Here is a 17,921-nt window from a genome sequence, read left to right on the forward strand (position 1 = left end):
TGTGACCAAAGCTTCGGTGGTGATTGACACTGAATTTGGTAGGAAGGATCACGGTTTGATCATCTGCAACTGTATTTAGGAGGGGATTGAAACCACTTGATGCCAGAATTTACCTCGAACTTTGGACAACTAGGATTCCCTTCCCTTATGAACCAGAGGGTGAAAACAAAAAAAAAAGAGATAAAAATGTGGTCAAAGATTCGATTCTTGAAGAAAATTTGGTTGGGAAGAGATAATTCACCTAGTGTGTTCTATAAATTCTTCGACATAAATTAGTCATCGCAAATAGTGGTAAAAATTTCGTACTAATATCATGGTAACCAAATAAAATGATAAAATCATCTTGAAATTTGTTTATTCTATTTTTTCAATACAAAACTTACTTGTTTTGTTTTTTTTTTAACTAGTGTCTCCGACACTAGTTTGGATGACTCAAAAGATGTTGAGTTACTCAATCTATAAATTTGGTAAATTTTAATATGGACCACTTCATCAAGTGGTCCATGGTGGACCAGTCATGAATAACATTAAAACGAATACGAATTTTACAAAATCCACCATTGAATTGAAAGTTTATATCATATAGACCATCCATAGAAAAAATTAGAAAAATTGAAAATCATTTGATATGTTATTGAGACCCATCAAGATTAACGGTTTATTAAATACCGTGAATCTTGATGGGTCTCAATAACATATTAAATGATTTTCAATTTTTCTAAATTTTTTTATGGATAATCTATATGATATAAACTTTCAATCTAACGGTAAATTTTGTACAATTTGTATTTGGTAGATCACCTGTCCACGGTGGACCACTTGTAAAGGTGGTCCACTTGTCAACTAGTACGATGTAATATTGTTAAGTCGGAAGTCGTGATAAGGATTTGAAGTCCAACTTCTCCACTTATGTGGGTGAGTTTCAATTGTCATTGTTGTTTCGTATATCTACTAAAAAAATACTGAGTTTCATATTTATTGAAAAATATAAATTTTACTTAATTAATAACGTATTACATAATTAATGTATAAATTAGTGTAAATAAATGTAATCTTTAAAGAAAAAATATTTTGTTTTAACTTTTTCTTGTTGGTTCATGGAGTGGCATAAGCGACTCTGGTCATAGGATGTATACTGACAAGGAAGAGAATGCGGCAGCAATTAATTATGAGAAGAATCGTGCTGCTTTTAGTGAGGAGTCTTTTACGGAGGTGGTGTTTAAGGGCAACAAAAAGAAGGGCAAGCCGGCCATTACCCGCGCTAGGGGTAGGAATCCGTAGTGTGGGTGTTTACTTGGTTTCCTTTTTTTTTTTTACTTTCTTTTGTTTTGTCTTGCTTTTATTTTCTTCCTTTTGAACTTGAGAAGGTTTTGGTTATGTCCCCCTTCTCTTTCTCTATCTATATCTCTCTTTTTTTTATTTAGACTTAATTAGTAAAATAATCCTTTAAAGACATTTTTGGTTTCAAATTGGTACCTTAAAGAAAAAAAGATCCGAGTAGGTCCCTTAAAGAAAAAAAGGTCCGAATAGGTCCCTAAAAAAAGGTCCGAATATGACCAAACTGATTAACAGATATGTCTTTAAGGGACCTATTCGGACATTTTTTTTCTTTAAGAGACCTATTCAGACTTTTTTTCTTTAAGGGATCAATCTGAAACCAAAAATGTCTTTAAGGGACCATTTTACTAATTAAGCCTTTTATTTATATATATTTAGGGTGTTGCTGATGGTTCACCATTTGCTCACCTTTTACCTAAAAAAATGATAATATAAGATCATTTTTCAAAATTTCATATACTTTAATAATTTCTTTACAAAAATCAAATTATTTAATTTACCATTAAAATATGTAAAAAAAAAATATCGATAATAATAATTAATAGGGGTGAAAATGTAAATAATACTTCTTTTGGTCCTTTTTATAAAAGACAATTGATTTTTTAAATTTATTAAATAATTGATGTATTTGACTTAAAAAATAGACCAGGTACAACAATTCACTTTGATCTTTTAGTCCAACAACATTAATTAGTTTTTGTCAAAAAAGAAAACTACATTGATTAGTAATTTAGAATTTGTCAAGTATATTAATGGAGTCAAAAGAAAAAAAGTAAACTAATTTTATTTTTATGTTAACTATCCTATTTTTATGAGAAATTAGTCTTAGTTATCCTAAGAGATAATAAGTAAAACCAATAAAAATTATTCCAATTAAAAATTAAATTTGAATCGATTGATTTAATATAATTTTTTAATAATTTAAAATCAATGATTTAATATAAAATAATAGTTTATTGTTACACCATATTTTCTTAATACTCATTAATTTATTGTGATAAGGGGTAAATGTAATAGCATTTTAGGAGTTTTTTTTAATTCTTTCACTTGTTCTTTTAGTCCAATAACATTAATTTGTTTTGTTGAAAAAGGAAAACTACATTGACTAGTAATTTAAAATTTGTCAAGTAAACTATTTTTGGAGTCAAAAGAAAAAAAGGAAAACTATTTTTTATTGATATTTACAAAAATATATTATGTTCAATTTTTTTCTTTATCCCATTTTTATTGGAAATCGGTCTTGGAAATTAAATTAAAGTTATCTTGATCAATTCAATATTAGTTGAATTTAATTTATATGCACCGTCACTGTAAAGTTATTTTACACATGCATCCAATAATATACCGATACACCATGTATGGTATTTAAAAACATATGATGTATCACATTCATTAAATGATGTGGCAACGCATCATTGAATGTATGTGCAAAGAATCTTTACACCGACAGTGCACAACAATTAAACTCATATTAATTAATCTTTTAAAATTTTTTGTGACAAATCACTTAATATAAAACTTTTTTTAAAAAATTAAAAGTTTATTTAATTGAATATCTTCTCCGTCCTAAATTATAAGCTATTTCACGAACAAAAAGTTATTCTAAATTATAAGTTACCAATGCAACATTGATGTTTTTTCCCTATCATACGCTTTACTATTTATTACTTTAATTTAGTCCGATTTAATTTTTTTAATTTCTCATTTTGATGTCATTGATGGAGGATAACTTGATAAAGTTACACTATTTCTCTTTTCTATATAAAATTAAATACATTTTTTATTTGTGTAAAATGACCGAAACAACTTATAATTTTAGATTGCGGTAGTAATATATACTATATATAATACAAGTTATTTTTCATTTTTTTATACCTATAACAAAAATAAATATTTTAATTTATTTTATCATGGCCCAAACTAAGTTTATTAGTAGTAAGTGACACCAAGTTGAAACAATCTCTCATGTTTTTCATTTTGTATTGATCTTAGCTGCTCATCCACCGATTAATGCATATGAATGATAGATTGAAATGAGTGTGGCTGAATTATAACAACACCATTTTACCACTTAAAAGTTTAAACTCGACTATATTCGTGAGCAACTACTTTGTTACAAGCTTCTGTCAACAAAAAAAAAAAAAACTACTTTGTTATAAGCTATTGTTCATATTTATTTTATAAAAAAAAGAAAAGTTAAAATCAATTTTTTATCGAGTTTATAAAAAGGAGAAATTTTAGGTCAAGTACCATACATTTTTTTGGTCATGTTCTCTAAAAATTTGACACATTAACAATTTTTTACATGTCAGCTTTTAACAAATTGTTCTCCACCTAAATAAGATGTTGATGTGTCGAATTTTAAGTGGAGAACAGGACCAAAATGATGTATGGTACTTGACCTAAGTTTTTTTCTTATAAAAATTCTTGAAGTCTATGAATTAAAGGGTTAAATATGTTTCTGGTTCCTATAGTTTCCCATAATTTTCATTTTAGTCTCTGATGATTTTTTTCACACTTTTTAGTCCTCAAGTTTTTTCCATCAATGTTTTTAGTCCCTACTTTTCAACTCGTGCATACCATTTGAAATTTTGAAATTTTTTCTGCGGTCATGTGTAATACATTATATGAATCTCTGTTACAAAAGTTTAAATATTTTTAACAAAAGATTAATTAAATATGAATTTTTTAGTTTTTTGCACATAAAAATTTATAAACAATTCATCTTATGTTAAAGAATGCTAAATTTTTATCGGAGATGTTCTTATAATATTATAAACTTGAATACAAAAAATCATTCAAAAATGTAAAAGTATACACGATCAAATAATGTGAAAGGACTAAAAATATTGACGAAAAAAACTTCAAAAACTAAAAAGTGTGAAAAAAAATCTTCAAATACCAAAATAAAAATTCTGAAAAACTATAAAAACCAAAAACATATTAAACCCTGAATTAAATACAAGCATCTTAATATAGAAATGCATATCACCATTAATTCATTATCATGTTTTGCTATCTCACTTCTTAGATGAAGTGATATATGATGAGATAATTGTCTTGCTAGGTGTTCATTATTTCAGCTGATTACCTATCCCAACTTGCACATTTCATCACCTCAACTTTTGCCACTAAGCTTTAGATATTGATAGATCAAACGATTGTTAGTTGACTTCTACTATTATTTTGAATTTTCATTTTATTTTATTTTTTCCTTAGAAGGAGAAAAATATTATTGGAGTTGAATAATATTATATAAGCATGTTTCATGCTTTACTGTTGGTTTTCAACAATCCCATTTACATCATCTTTTGCAAATTTCTTCGTTTTTTTGACTAATCTCTAAATATGAATATTTTAATTTAATTATAATTAAACGTGTCTGCCATTTGTTTCAAAAAAAAATTTCGGTGCCATTTGAATATAGTAATATGGAGTAATTAATTAATTAAACAGATAAACATTGCTTTCAAAGAAACAAATCAACAAACAAGTTTTTTTTATTGTTCTCAATTTGTCCCTTAAATTGTTTATGTCTCTCAAAGTGTGTTGCAATTTTGTTTTTTTTTTTTTGATAAGCAAAAAAATGAATTATAAGGAGTACAAGGGGTACTCAACCCTTACAATTCAGAATAGATCACTTTAGATGCGTTGAAAACAATCTAAAGGATTATTACGCCATTCAGAAAAAACTAAATTAACATTGTTCCCTGTTCGGCCTATAAACCAAAACCAAGAAAAATAAACAATTTGCTCCACTAAAGATGATATGTTGACACAGTCTCCTCTAAAAATAATGTTATTACGCGTGCGCCAAATACTCCATGTCGTCGCCAGCCAAATTATATGACGAATTCGCTTGCTATGGTTGCCTTTTGCTAATTCACCAAACAAAGTGAAATGGCTTGTGACGTCCTCAAAAGAGATCACATTAGTGCCCAACCAAACAAATATTTTCTGCCAAATTTGTGAAGTAATGCAGCAAGTGAAAAAGATGTGTTGTATGTCCTCTACCTCTTTGAAGCAAAATACGCAACTTCTCTCATGATTATTCGTGATAATACCTTTGCAAAATAAAGCCTCCCGGGTTGGTAATTTTTCAAGTAACAACCGCCAACCGAAAACGCTAACTTTTGATGGAACATTGTTCTTCCATAATCTTTTCAATGCTGCCACTGTATTTGTATCAAGAGTAGTACCTACACGTTTGTCCTGCAAAACCATGTACGTTGATCGAACCGAAAAAGAACCATCAGAATTTGATGACCATCTTCGCCTGTCGCTAGAAGCTCTGTTAGGCCGAACTTGTTCAAGCAATTGATGCAATTCATTGAGGGATTCAATATCTGCATCATCAAGTGCTTCCATCCAATTAAGTTTCCAAGACCACATGTTGTTATTCCATATCCCCATATTTGAAATGCAAGCATCTTTATGAGTTGATTTTTGGAACAAAGATGGATACAGTTCACTTAACGGTTCCATTCCTAACCATTTTTCCTTCCAAAAAGCTATATTGTTACCGTCGCCGAGAATGCTACTAATATTATTAACAAACCAACCCCCTTCCTCCGCTCCTCCTGTTTTCCACATATCCCGCCACCAAATTGAAGCATGTTTGAGACTCTCCCTCCCTTCCCCATATAAGAAATTAGCGGCAAAAGAACCATAACGAAAATGCAAAAGATTGAACCAAGAAGCAGACAAATCATTCAGACACCGCCACTTCCATTTACATAAGAGTGAATCATTAAATGACTCCAAATTTTTTATGCCTAACCCTCCTTTATCCTTTGGTTGGCAAATATTATCCCAACTAACCCAACATATTTTTGATCTATCCATTCCTCCACCCCATAAAAAATTCCTTTGAATGCTCACCATTTCCTTCAACACACAAACCGGTGCTTTAAAAAAAGAGAAGAAATAGAGAGGTAAACTAGAAAGAACTGAATTTATGAGAGTGACTCTCCCTCCAATAGATAAAAGACGACTATTCCAAACACCAAGTCTCTTTTTCATGGAATCAATAATAGGTAGCCAAGTAGCCTTTCTTCTCGGATTAGCACCTACCGGTATGCCAAGAAAGCGAAAAGGGATAGAATCCACACCACAATGCAAAAAAGACGAAGATGCGCGCAAAAAACTATCATCCAAATTAATACCATAAAGCTTACTTTTGAAAAAATTTACCTTTAATCCAGAAACTAATTCGAAGCTTCTCAACACAGTTTTAATAGTCCAAAGGTTGTCCCAATTGCCTTCGCCTACTATAATGGTATCATCCGCGAATTGCAGAGTATGAAACATTAAATTATTGTTTACCTTGTAACCATGAAAAGAGCCGCTTCCAACCGCTTTATTCATAAGTCCCGAAAGACCTTCAGCAACAATCAAGAAGAGGAACGGTGACATTGGGTCACCCTGCCTCAATCCTTTACCAACACTGAACTCCTCCGTAGGACTGCCATTGACCAGTACGGACATAGAACTCTGACAAACGCAAGCACGTATCCATCGCCTCCAACCTTCTGCAAAACCCATTCTAACCATCATTATGATGTCTTGGATTGGCACTCAACAACATATTTGTTTTACTTTGAGCAATATTTCAAAGCTACCATCACTAAAGTCATTTAAGATGTTGATTTTTAGGGCATTTGATTATGCTAATCGGGGACAAATTAAAAGATAAAGCTATGCCATTATGTGATAAACACTGTAACTTTGAAAAGTAATGACCCCTCCTTGCTTACAAGGCTCACCTGAATCATAGTATAGGTAGGGGTCACTAATCTTCTTTTTCACACGATTAAGTTTCTTTAAGTGAACATATCTTCCTTTAACCTTTTTGTTGAATAAATCTTACAATATATAGCAAAATAATGCCCTCAATCTATCTCTAATTATGGAGCTATTTTCCACTTATATTTGTCTATTTTCATTGATGATTTTTTCACAAAAAGAACATCCCTATTTAATTTACTATATATTAAAAAAATACAGGAGTAAATTATTTTTCAATTTCTGATCATATCATTAGTGATATGATGTGTGTAAATATGTAAAAATACATACATTTTTAATAAATTAATAAATTTATTATTATACCTACTTTTTTTTAACACAAGTCTCGTCTAATGAGTTTAATATAGATACATTCACCGTGTAAAATAGTTTTATATGATCATCTATTAAAAAATTATCAATTTATCTTGTCATATAAAAAAGATGAGATGACCTGACAAAAAATATGGTTATTATTAATTGACTGTATAATAATTATTTTATACTGTTAATGCATATTTCATTTTCTCATATTTAATAGACTTTTTTTTTTACAATCATATTTAGGCCTCGTTTGACTCTATTTATTTTCCACTTTTTTTCTTCTCCTTAAAAATAATAAATAAGTAAAAAATGGTGTTTGACCCAACTTCTCCTTATTCTCTACTTCTTTACTTTATTTCTCTAATTCTTTTAAGGAGAAATAGGGTCAAATATAATTTTTTACTTCTCAATTTTTTTTAAGGAAAATAGAAAATAAGTAGGGTCAAACCGGACCTAATAGACTTGAACTCTATACTTAGTGTGCGTGTGAACTTTGCCGTCAAATTTTTTGAAGAAAAAAAAAAGTTAACATTTTTTTTTGGCTTTCACCACCAGTTGAATTTGGTTCGGGGGTCAGTTCTGGCATCAAGTGATTCAAGCTCCCTCCCGATCGCAGTTGCGGGGATCAAACCGCGGTCCTCCCTACCAAGTTCAGCGTCAATCACCACTGAACCAACTAACGATTAATAAAAAAAAATTAACACTTAGATTAGCTACATGTACACTTACCTTTTAAAAAAAAAGTTAATTAACATTAAACATTCGAACATCTCCTCCACTCACTTAACATATAATCATCATTATTATGACAAGCACAATTATTACTATATGTTCATGCAAAGCTAAATATATCCCCATGAACATAATTCAGTTGATAGGGATATCATATTTTATATATTAAAGTCGAACCCTAAACACTTCAAATTCACTTTAAAAAGGTGAAATTCTATACATTAAACTACTTAACAAAAAAAAACGTCATAGCAAAAATCGGTTATCTATTTGGAATTTTTTTATAAACAGTTAGAGATCAAATTCTAACCCACTTATTTTTTAAAAAAAACCACAACACTTATATCATTTGGACCATTTTATTATTGGTTTATTAATTATTATAATTTAATGTCAAAGTAAATTGATGTATTTCACTCACACACATCTATTAACACAATTTAACATTCATGTTTCATAATTTGTCAACAAAAATCATGTTTCATATTATTGGAGTTTAATTATATTGTTTATAATTTAATTTTGTTTTCCAAAAGCGAAGACTTAGATTAGCAGAAAATATGCAAATTGGACTTATAAATAATTAATTACTTACTTTACAGATCATCATAACATGGAGACATATAATGATCAATCAAGGCAAAACAAGTGCAAAAAAATACATGTACACATGCATTGGAATATATTCTATATTTCTTAGGGCGTGGTGGAAGATTACTTCTTTCTAAATAGCTGACAATTATTCTCTTCCTCCTTCCCTTTTCTTCTTTGCTTCCTTATGTATATATCCTTCTATATACTTTTTATTAAATTTAACATCTTATATAAATTTTTTTTATCTCTTTTGTTTCTTCTAAGTTCCCAACCAAAATTGTCATGAAGAATACAAAGCAAAATCAAACACGGTTGGATACTCGTGTACCTCAAGGGGGAAAATAATACAAATGTACTTAAAACATGTATGATTTCAAATATAACATAAATTTAACTTTTTGTATACTTAATTTTGAGTTTTGAGTGTAAAAATATTTTATGCAGCCACTCAATAATATATGCTGTCACATTATTTTTTAAAGTTTAAAATATATAACTTATATTCCTTCAAAAAAAAAAGTTATTATGCGACAACAAATCAAATGGGATGAAAGAGTTCAACTATAAGGTCTCAAGTTCAAATTTAGATGAAAGAGTTTTATATTTAACAATATCAACATTTATCAATTGATCAAGACATTTAACAGTTGAACTAAATCTTTTAAACAATTACATGTGTGCAGCAATTAAATTCATTTAGTAAATATAACATGTAGCAACATTGCTATCATGTACCAACATTTCCTATAAGTTGCATTGAGTACCTTTTTTAAAGCAAAATATGGGTAATAGAAATTAAAAAAGTACAAAAAGAGGAGGGCAAAAATCCAAAATCCTCAAGAAAAAAAAATGGATAAAAAAAATGGATAAAAAAATGGAAAGAAAAAGATAAAAACTGGATAAACACAGGAGGAACAACTTCCCTCTAGATAACTTACGGTCGAAAACACACCGACTTTGAACCATTTACTAGCATCAGCTTGTTGCTACTTGAACTTTGTTCTTCCTTTTTTGGAGACCACCAACTGAAATTATTGATTCGTATTTCCAACCGAATCGACAATCTTTTCATTTTGAATCATGTTAGCCCAAGAATTACTCAAAAAATCCATAATTTGCTAACCTGTAGTAGGAGCATTTAGAAACCCTAAAACTTGGATGTCTTGCACTGAAGTTTGACAAATTCCGGCACCAATATGACCTATCTTGGTTTTCCAAATGAATTGAGTCTGCTACCCCTTCCTCTTCCTCGTGCAGCTATATTGGTGGACTTAAATGAATGACGAACTATCTTTAGAATTTTTAAGTAGTTATTGCAGATGTAATTATTGTGTGACAAAGAAGTAATCCATCTAATCTTAAATTTAAGCAAAATTCAAACCGTAATTGATTTAAATTTAAATCAATCAGTATATTATAATTTTTGTTTATATTTAAAATCGGAATAGTCTCAATGATATAAAAGATGGCTACTATTAATCACTCAAGTTTATAAGAGTTTTATTTTCACATAATTGAATCGGTTGTCCTTGGATTCAACATATAACCGCACTAAATTACAACTCAACATCAGATGGAAACATGTTGTAGAGAGAGAAAAGTATGTCTTGTTTTTTATTTGTTTCTTCTTTGCAAATAAAAACATTGTCCAAAAAGCACATTATGTGATTCTGTCCATGGTAAAATTGTTAGAACAAAAAAAAGAAAGATAAAGAATATTATTGTCCTAATAGTGTGACATATTCTTTGCATATGTCATGCAATGATTGACTTCATCTTGTTGGTTAATAATGTCAAATTTAACATTGCATAGCTCACACGTTAGTACATATTTGTATACTTTAATTTAGTAGTTTACCTCTCTTTGTTTTTTATCCTTCTTTTGGTCATAAGGTGAAGATGACATTTTTTATTAAAATTAAATTAAGTATAACTTTAATGAAATCAAGAACATAATTAGCTAGATATAAGGCTTTGAATTGAATCTTCAAAGTCACACTTTCCATTTCATTTTTCTACATGGAATTTGACCAATTGAAAACAAGGTATAAAATACAATATTTTATGTGTTTGGGAGAGTAAACCATAGGTTTTAACTTATATGATTAAAAACATGCTTCCCCAAAATAAGTTTTATGCTTGATTTTCTGGTCATACACGCGTATATAGTCGGCCATTAGATTTTATGTGTAATGTGAACACTTAGGTTGCTAAAAAAAATTGAACACTTACTTAAAAAAAAAATTTGAAAAAGTTTTGTTTGCGAGTTTGAAGAAGAAATGGATAAATAATTTAAAAAGCATTATAAATGTTCATATAGTATTTTTAGTATTTTGCTGATAACTGCACAAAATTCATTTTTTAAAATATTAGTGGCCTTAAATATGTTTGATTATATGGATTCATAGAAAATTTTTCAATGTTTGATTGCGTGGTTTCATAGAAATCTTCTTTATACTATTTTTTACTTTGAATTTGACAATATCTTAATTCATTCTACTCGAAATTATTTAAACACCAACACATCAATCTCCATTCACAAATTCATATTTTCCTTTTTCTTCAAGTAGTTAAAGGTTGAGCTTTATACTATTACATTGTATCCATCATGTTTTTGTGTGTATATGTTTTTTTTGGTACCCCTCAAAATAAATTAATGTTTGAACTTATTGCTTTGTATATGGGTTAGAGTTTAGGGTACTCCTTACTTTTTTTTTAATGGCTAAATTATATTAAAAATACAACTAAGCGCATGATGAACCCAGTTCACAAAACCAACACATACAAAAACTCTTCACGATGAAATTGTCAAATAACCGATTATCCCAAAAGCTTAAGTTGTTAGGAAGTCATATCAATGGTTTTATATTATTTCTAACACGTCCCCTCACGCAAGAGCCCACTTAGGCTTGAAGCGTGGATAATGCATAGGCTCACCTATCATATGCTTAAATTCCACTTTTAATTAGAAAGTGAGGGAGCAATGATCGAACTATAGACCACTTAGTCATAGAGGCTCTGATACCATATCAAATAACCGATTATCCAAAAAACTTAAGCTATTAGAATAGAGTCATATCAATAATTTTATATTATTTTTAACCGGAAGAATTCCAACACCATCAACGGCAAGCCTTAAAAACCATCTATCTATATGATAACAACTAAAACAATCACCTAGAACTAATAAAAAAACCGCCCCAAAAGGCAAACAAAAGTAAATGCACCAAATACCATTACCCTTGCACATCCTATACTAACTCGATTTGAACTAAAATGGCAGCACCGAATCCAAGAAGCAACCAGTCCTTACTTTATACTCTTTACTTATGTATTATTTTTTTTACTATATATTATCTTGATCATCTAGAAAAATAACATTTTAATTTGCTCTAACTCTTAAAATTGGATATTGGGTCTAACTCAATCATATAAAACCGACGTGTAATATGAGGATTGTGGCTAACATTATATTGGGCTTAGTGCCCGAATATAAACAATGGCTGGTTCAATAACAAAAACATGATAGCGGGTAGTCTAATGGATCTTGGAGAGACTCTGATATTATCTTAAAATTTGATATTTGGTCTAATTCAACCCTATAAAATCGACTTGTAAGGTGAGATTAACTCTACTTTATAAACTAGTCATATTCAAGTCATCTTACATCCGATGTAGAACTTTTTAACACTAAAAAAAAATTAGAAAATTGATTAATAGTTCAATTTTCCACTTAATTGAAATTCAAATATAAGTAAATAAGTAAGGCTCACATATAAAAATTAACTTGTAAACTGCTCATACAAGATTCTCAATGGACCCTTTTGTTCATCCCTTCTTTTTTAAGGTATACCACTGTTTTCTAAAGAAACATCTAGTATGAAAAAAGTCACAAACAAGTTTTAACTGTTTAGGTGAATCATGAATGCATGAAATACAAGATAGGGTGTGAGTTAAAATGAGAAGTGAAATGAAATGCACCACCAAACTATATATATTTCGTACACACTTTGAGACAAATTTATTTGTACTAGCATTAATTTAGCTTCTTTATTTTTCTTGTACATACATAACTGAATTTTTACACATTTTTAACTTTTGTTAGCTACGTTTGTTAGCATATAAATAGGGTATGTATGATGTGTCCAATTCTTGTGAAAAGATTTTTGTACTAAATAATTATTAAAATATAGTTTTTTTTAAAGAAAAAGCTTAGCCATGTGAGTAGCTTGGTTTTTTTTTTCCATCAAAATATTTATAGACACTATGGGACAGAAAGACTTTAGGCCAATTGTACGGTAATTGTGTGCTGCAGGCACTTGGCACACAAACATTAATTGTTTAAATAAATTAATAGAATTACTCTTAAACATATATATAAACAAATTCTTGAACATAGGGACCAAAGAGAAAAAGTACTACAAAAATAAAATATATCTCATTCCTACTTAGAGGGTAAGGACTAAGGACCAATTGATAGTTGTAGGGGGTACAAACCTCAAATCATCATTTATTAAACATGGTTTTTTTTAGTACTATAGGAGTTGGAGTTCAAATTTTATTTCATAGTTGAAAAATAACCATAATGAAATAATTATTAGTAGACATTTTCTTTTCTCCATTTTCTTTGAAAATATTTGTCCAATTTGTGTTGCGCGTAAGTTGAATTTGAATGCAACAATGTCTCTCTCGTTAAATTAAAAAAAATAATATTTAAATCATCTCATCCAAGCAGTTTTAGATAGTTTTTTATTTTATTTTTTTTACTATAAAAAGAGTCCGACAATAAAACAAAGGTCAATACTGTAGAAATACAAGGTGGTGTTTCTTTGATCCACATATAATCTAAATTTTAAATAGCATATTTAACTAAATAATGAGCAGCATGATTGTCTCACGCATAACATGAAAAAAATTTAAACTACAAAAACAATAATTTGATAGTTTTTTTATTTGATTTGCCAATGGAGACACAAGAAAATGTTGTATTAAAGTGAGATGTTTTTCTTATTTTGAAAGTGAATTAAATGAAACATTCTTAAAATGGTAAAATCTTAAACTCAAGAGAAAAACAGTGAATGAAAAATTTGCAAACAAAAATTAAATAAAAGGTGGGCTTGAAAAATTAATCAATTGTGATAGAGAGAGCCTAGTGGGGTTGACAGAGAAGAAATTAAAAACCAAACAAAAGAGTGAAGAAAAGTGTGTGTTGTGGGCAACAATACAACACTTAGGTTAATGTTATCCCACAACCACATGCTGTATTCCAGCCCATATATTATGTGTTACTGTGAATTGAAGGTGACACCATTTTGCTTCTTTCAAAATGCTTATGTGTGTGCCTTTTGGGACCGTTTGTTTTATATTAGCTAGGGAGCTACTTTTGCCATCATACTGAATACTCGCGCGTCTTATTTTTACACATCCGCTAGTTAAGTAGCGAATGTTATAAAATCAGAAATTTTGGGAAAAAATGTCGTCCGCTACTTAAATAGCAGACATTGTTTAAGTAATCACTAGGGCAATAAAAGCAACTCCCTTATATTAATGTCTCCCACTACTACAATTTTTTTTCTTTGTCCAATGGCTGAATTTTCCAGCACTTATAATTTTTTGTAGAGGTTGGTGGATTTGTGGTCCAAATAATGAAAAAAATTTAAATGGCCAAGATCTACTACACACTTAGACATGTAGTATAGACGTGGGTTAGGAGTGAAAATAAGTCAAATTGTTAGGAACTTATTTCTTTTTATATAAATAATTTATTTTGTTAAAGAAGTAACAATTGAAATTCTAACCATATATAGGATAGTATAGGCAAGTGAATCTCTTATTCTAACTAAGTTGACACCACAACAAAAAACTCAACAACGATAAACATGACCATAACTCATGGGAATTATTTAAATATGTAAGAGGATAAAGTCAAATATTTTTTGGAAAAAAAAATCCTCATAATAAAATATGGAATGAGATTGATCTGCAGTTGTATAAATGAATACAAAATAAATAAAAAATTTAGTACAAAATATAATACCAGAATCGTTTTCACAAGAAACGGATGAACCAATGTTGACCTAAGTTTTGTAAATTGGCGCTGAATAATATAGAAAATTCATATGTGGTAATCGACTTAGTGTGATGATGTCAAATGAACTCGGTGTGGCGAGATATTTGGAGATTAGGTAGTGTGGGAGACGGTTTTTTTTTTTTTTATAAGCAAATTTGAATTATAAAGGAGTACAAGGGGTACTCAATCCCTTACAATTCATTACAGAATGTTTATATACTTTGTAAACATGCAATAGGATTAGAACACCAATCCGAAAAAGAAAAGATGGCCTTGCGCCCTGCTCTTCCACTGAACCATATCCATGATATCGCCGTAATATTATCAAACAACTTTGAAACACCCGCCACCTCCCCTCGAAATATAATATTGTTCCTTAATTTCCATAAGCACCAAGTAGTAGTCAACCAAATCAAATGTCGAAATCGCCCACAATTGTTTGATTTGAGAAAGTCACCGAATGTAAAGAAATGATTCAGCCCTTCATCCCCAACAATAATGTCACACCCCATCCATTTGAAAATTGCATTCCACACCATTCGAGTGAAATTGCAACTAAAAAAAAGATGAGGGCAATTCTCTACAAACCGAAAACAGAACACGCAAGTAAGTTCATGAGGATTTGTAATAATACCTTTAGAAGCTAAAGCATCCCGTGTTGGTAATTTCTCCAATAACATTCTCCATCCAAAGACACTCACTTTTGAGGGTACATTATTATTCCACATCATTTGAATTACCTCCAGCAGCCTTGAATTGATTATTTCGGTCGACCCATTTTGTGCAAGAAAATCATAACAAGACTTGACCGAAAATAACCCCTCTTGACCAACAATCCAACGCCATCTGTCAGCACTAAAAGGATTAAGAGAAACAGTCATAAGCAGCTCCTTTAACGAAGACAATTCTTGTTCTTCTGGCAGTGTCAAGGCATCACTCCATTCCCATCTCCAAAACACTCCCTCCCTACCACTGAGCAGCCTATCTGCAACCTTAGATTGCTGCTGCAATTCTTTTGCATAAAGTTTAGGAAATAAATCTCCAAACGGAATATCTCCACACCACTTTGCATTCCATAAACTGATGTCAGTACCATTACCTACCACACAACTAGTATTTGAGCGAAACCAACCAGGCATGATGGCCTCTCCCACACTCATCACATCCCTCCACCATAACGAATCCCTTGGACCGTAAGAAATTGATTCTCTGCTCAAAAAAAATAGAAGGCAGGGAACCATACCTGTGATGTAACAAATCAGACCAAATTGCCTCTTTTTCATTAATACCCCTCCATTTCCATTTGCTCAGTAGCGCTATGTTGAAAAGCTCCAAGTTTTTTACCCCTAATCCACCTTGATTTTTTGGTCGACACACTTGGTTCGGTACTAATGTTAGTAATGTACTCGGAGATGAAAAAGACATTAGGTTTTGGAAAGAAAAATGGATTGGAATGAAGCCTATATGTGACTGATTTCCCTCTTTGTTTGCAAAAACAGTTCAGCAGCATGCTACTGTTTCGTCTATGGGGACTTGGAATAATAATTGGTCATGGAAGCTTGGACAACCCCGCTTACTGAAACGGAGACTGCTGCAGCAGCATAGTTATCATTATTGTTCGATCAGGTGCAGCCCTACAGGGACAATGTCGATAAACGCAAGTGGATACCCAACACAGTTGGATTTTTTTTTCCAGTTCAATCCACTTATGTGGTTATGCAGAAAAGATTAAGTTTGGCGGAGATCGAGCCAAAAACAGCGATTGCCTTGAAGAAACTTTGGAATAATAATGTTTCGTTGAAAATAAACATTTTTTGTTGGAGGTTGTTATTAGATAAATTACCAACCAGGAAGGCTCTTTTCCACAGAGGTATTATCAATAATAATCATGAGAGATAATGTATTTTTTGCTTTAGGGAAGAGGAGGATTCTCAACATATTTTTTTCAAGTGTCCAGCAACACAACAAGTATGGCATATCATCTTTAGGTGGATGGACAGAAATTATTTACCTTTCGAAGACATTCCGCAACATTTTAATTTTTTTGGAGACATTGCAAAAAGTAATCTCATTAAAAGATTTCGACATTTAATTTGGTTGACGACGACATGGAGCATTTGGCGTATGCGGAATATTATATTGTTCAAAGGCAACCTGGTTAATGTATTAACTCTAGTGGACCAAATTATTTATATTTCGTGGTTTTGGTTCATAGGCCGAGGTAGTAATGTCAATGTTGTTTTCTCTGATTGGTGTAATAATCATTTAGCTTGCTTTCAATGTACCCAAAGTGATTATTCTTGAATTGTAAGGACCGAGTACCTCTTATAATTCAATTTTTACTTATAAAAAAAGAAGATGAATATACAACGTGTAATCAATTGTATTGTAGACAAATCAATGAATATTGAAAAAGGGCTAAGTGGTGCGAGCAAACACTAGGTCTCTAGTTTGAACAATGAGTCGGATGGATAGAGTCATCCAAGATAAGTACATTTTCTGATTTGCACATTACCGTATTTATTGGTTCTTGAAGACTATAAGTACATTGTGCAAATCAGAAAATTTTGCACCAACAAAACAATACTATACTAAAAAATAGTATAAGGCTAGAAACTTTATGTAATTTAAGGAGTTTTTTTTTTTTTTTTTATCTTTATTTTTTACTAGGTTAGATTTATGTCGTCCAATATTTTGTTTCTCTTTTTATTTGTTGAATCAATTTCTAACTTATTAAAAAAATATTTTCGTAAACAATTATAGTTTTCTCTCTTAGTAACTTATGTTATGGCCTAAATAAGACACCGATGTCATAATAAAATTAAAATAAAAAAAAATTATACATTAAATTTAAAAAGATAAAATTTACTCATAAAATGTCACAAAAAAAGTAGTGTAAATATCAATTATCTAATCACTTTTGAATTCATGCATTCTTCTCAATTGATGATGCAAAAAAGAACACAAATCCAATAGACACATGTGACATGGAACAAAAATGATGGAGTTTTCTCACTATGATGACTGTGCAAGGTTTCAATTCTTTAGATTTAATGGACAGACAAAGCTACGAGAA

At 30.4% G+C, this 17,921-nt stretch overlaps 1 protein-coding gene across 1 annotated transcript; it reads right to left on the reverse strand.

Moving 5' to 3' along the window:
* Positions 1–15,057: 15,057 nt before the first annotated feature.
* Positions 15,058–15,984, reverse strand: LOC123896480. The gene has a single exon (XM_045946859.1). It carries the CDS (start codon positions 15,982–15,984, stop codon positions 15,058–15,060), a length of 927 nt encoding a protein of 308 aa, XP_045802815.1.
* Positions 15,985–17,921: the final 1,937 nt, after the last annotated feature.

This window comes from Trifolium pratense, linkage group LG7 (assembly GCF_020283565.1).
Source record: "Trifolium pratense cultivar HEN17-A07 linkage group LG7, ARS_RC_1.1, whole genome shotgun sequence".
NCBI classification, from domain to species: domain Eukaryota; kingdom Viridiplantae; phylum Streptophyta; class Magnoliopsida; order Fabales; family Fabaceae; genus Trifolium; species Trifolium pratense.

What these genes read in the sequence shown, in the direction of transcription:
- LOC123896480 (XM_045946859.1), bottom strand. Translation starts at nt 15,984, where the DNA reads ATGCCTGGTTGGTTTCGCTCAAATACTAGTTGTGTGGTAGGTAATGGT.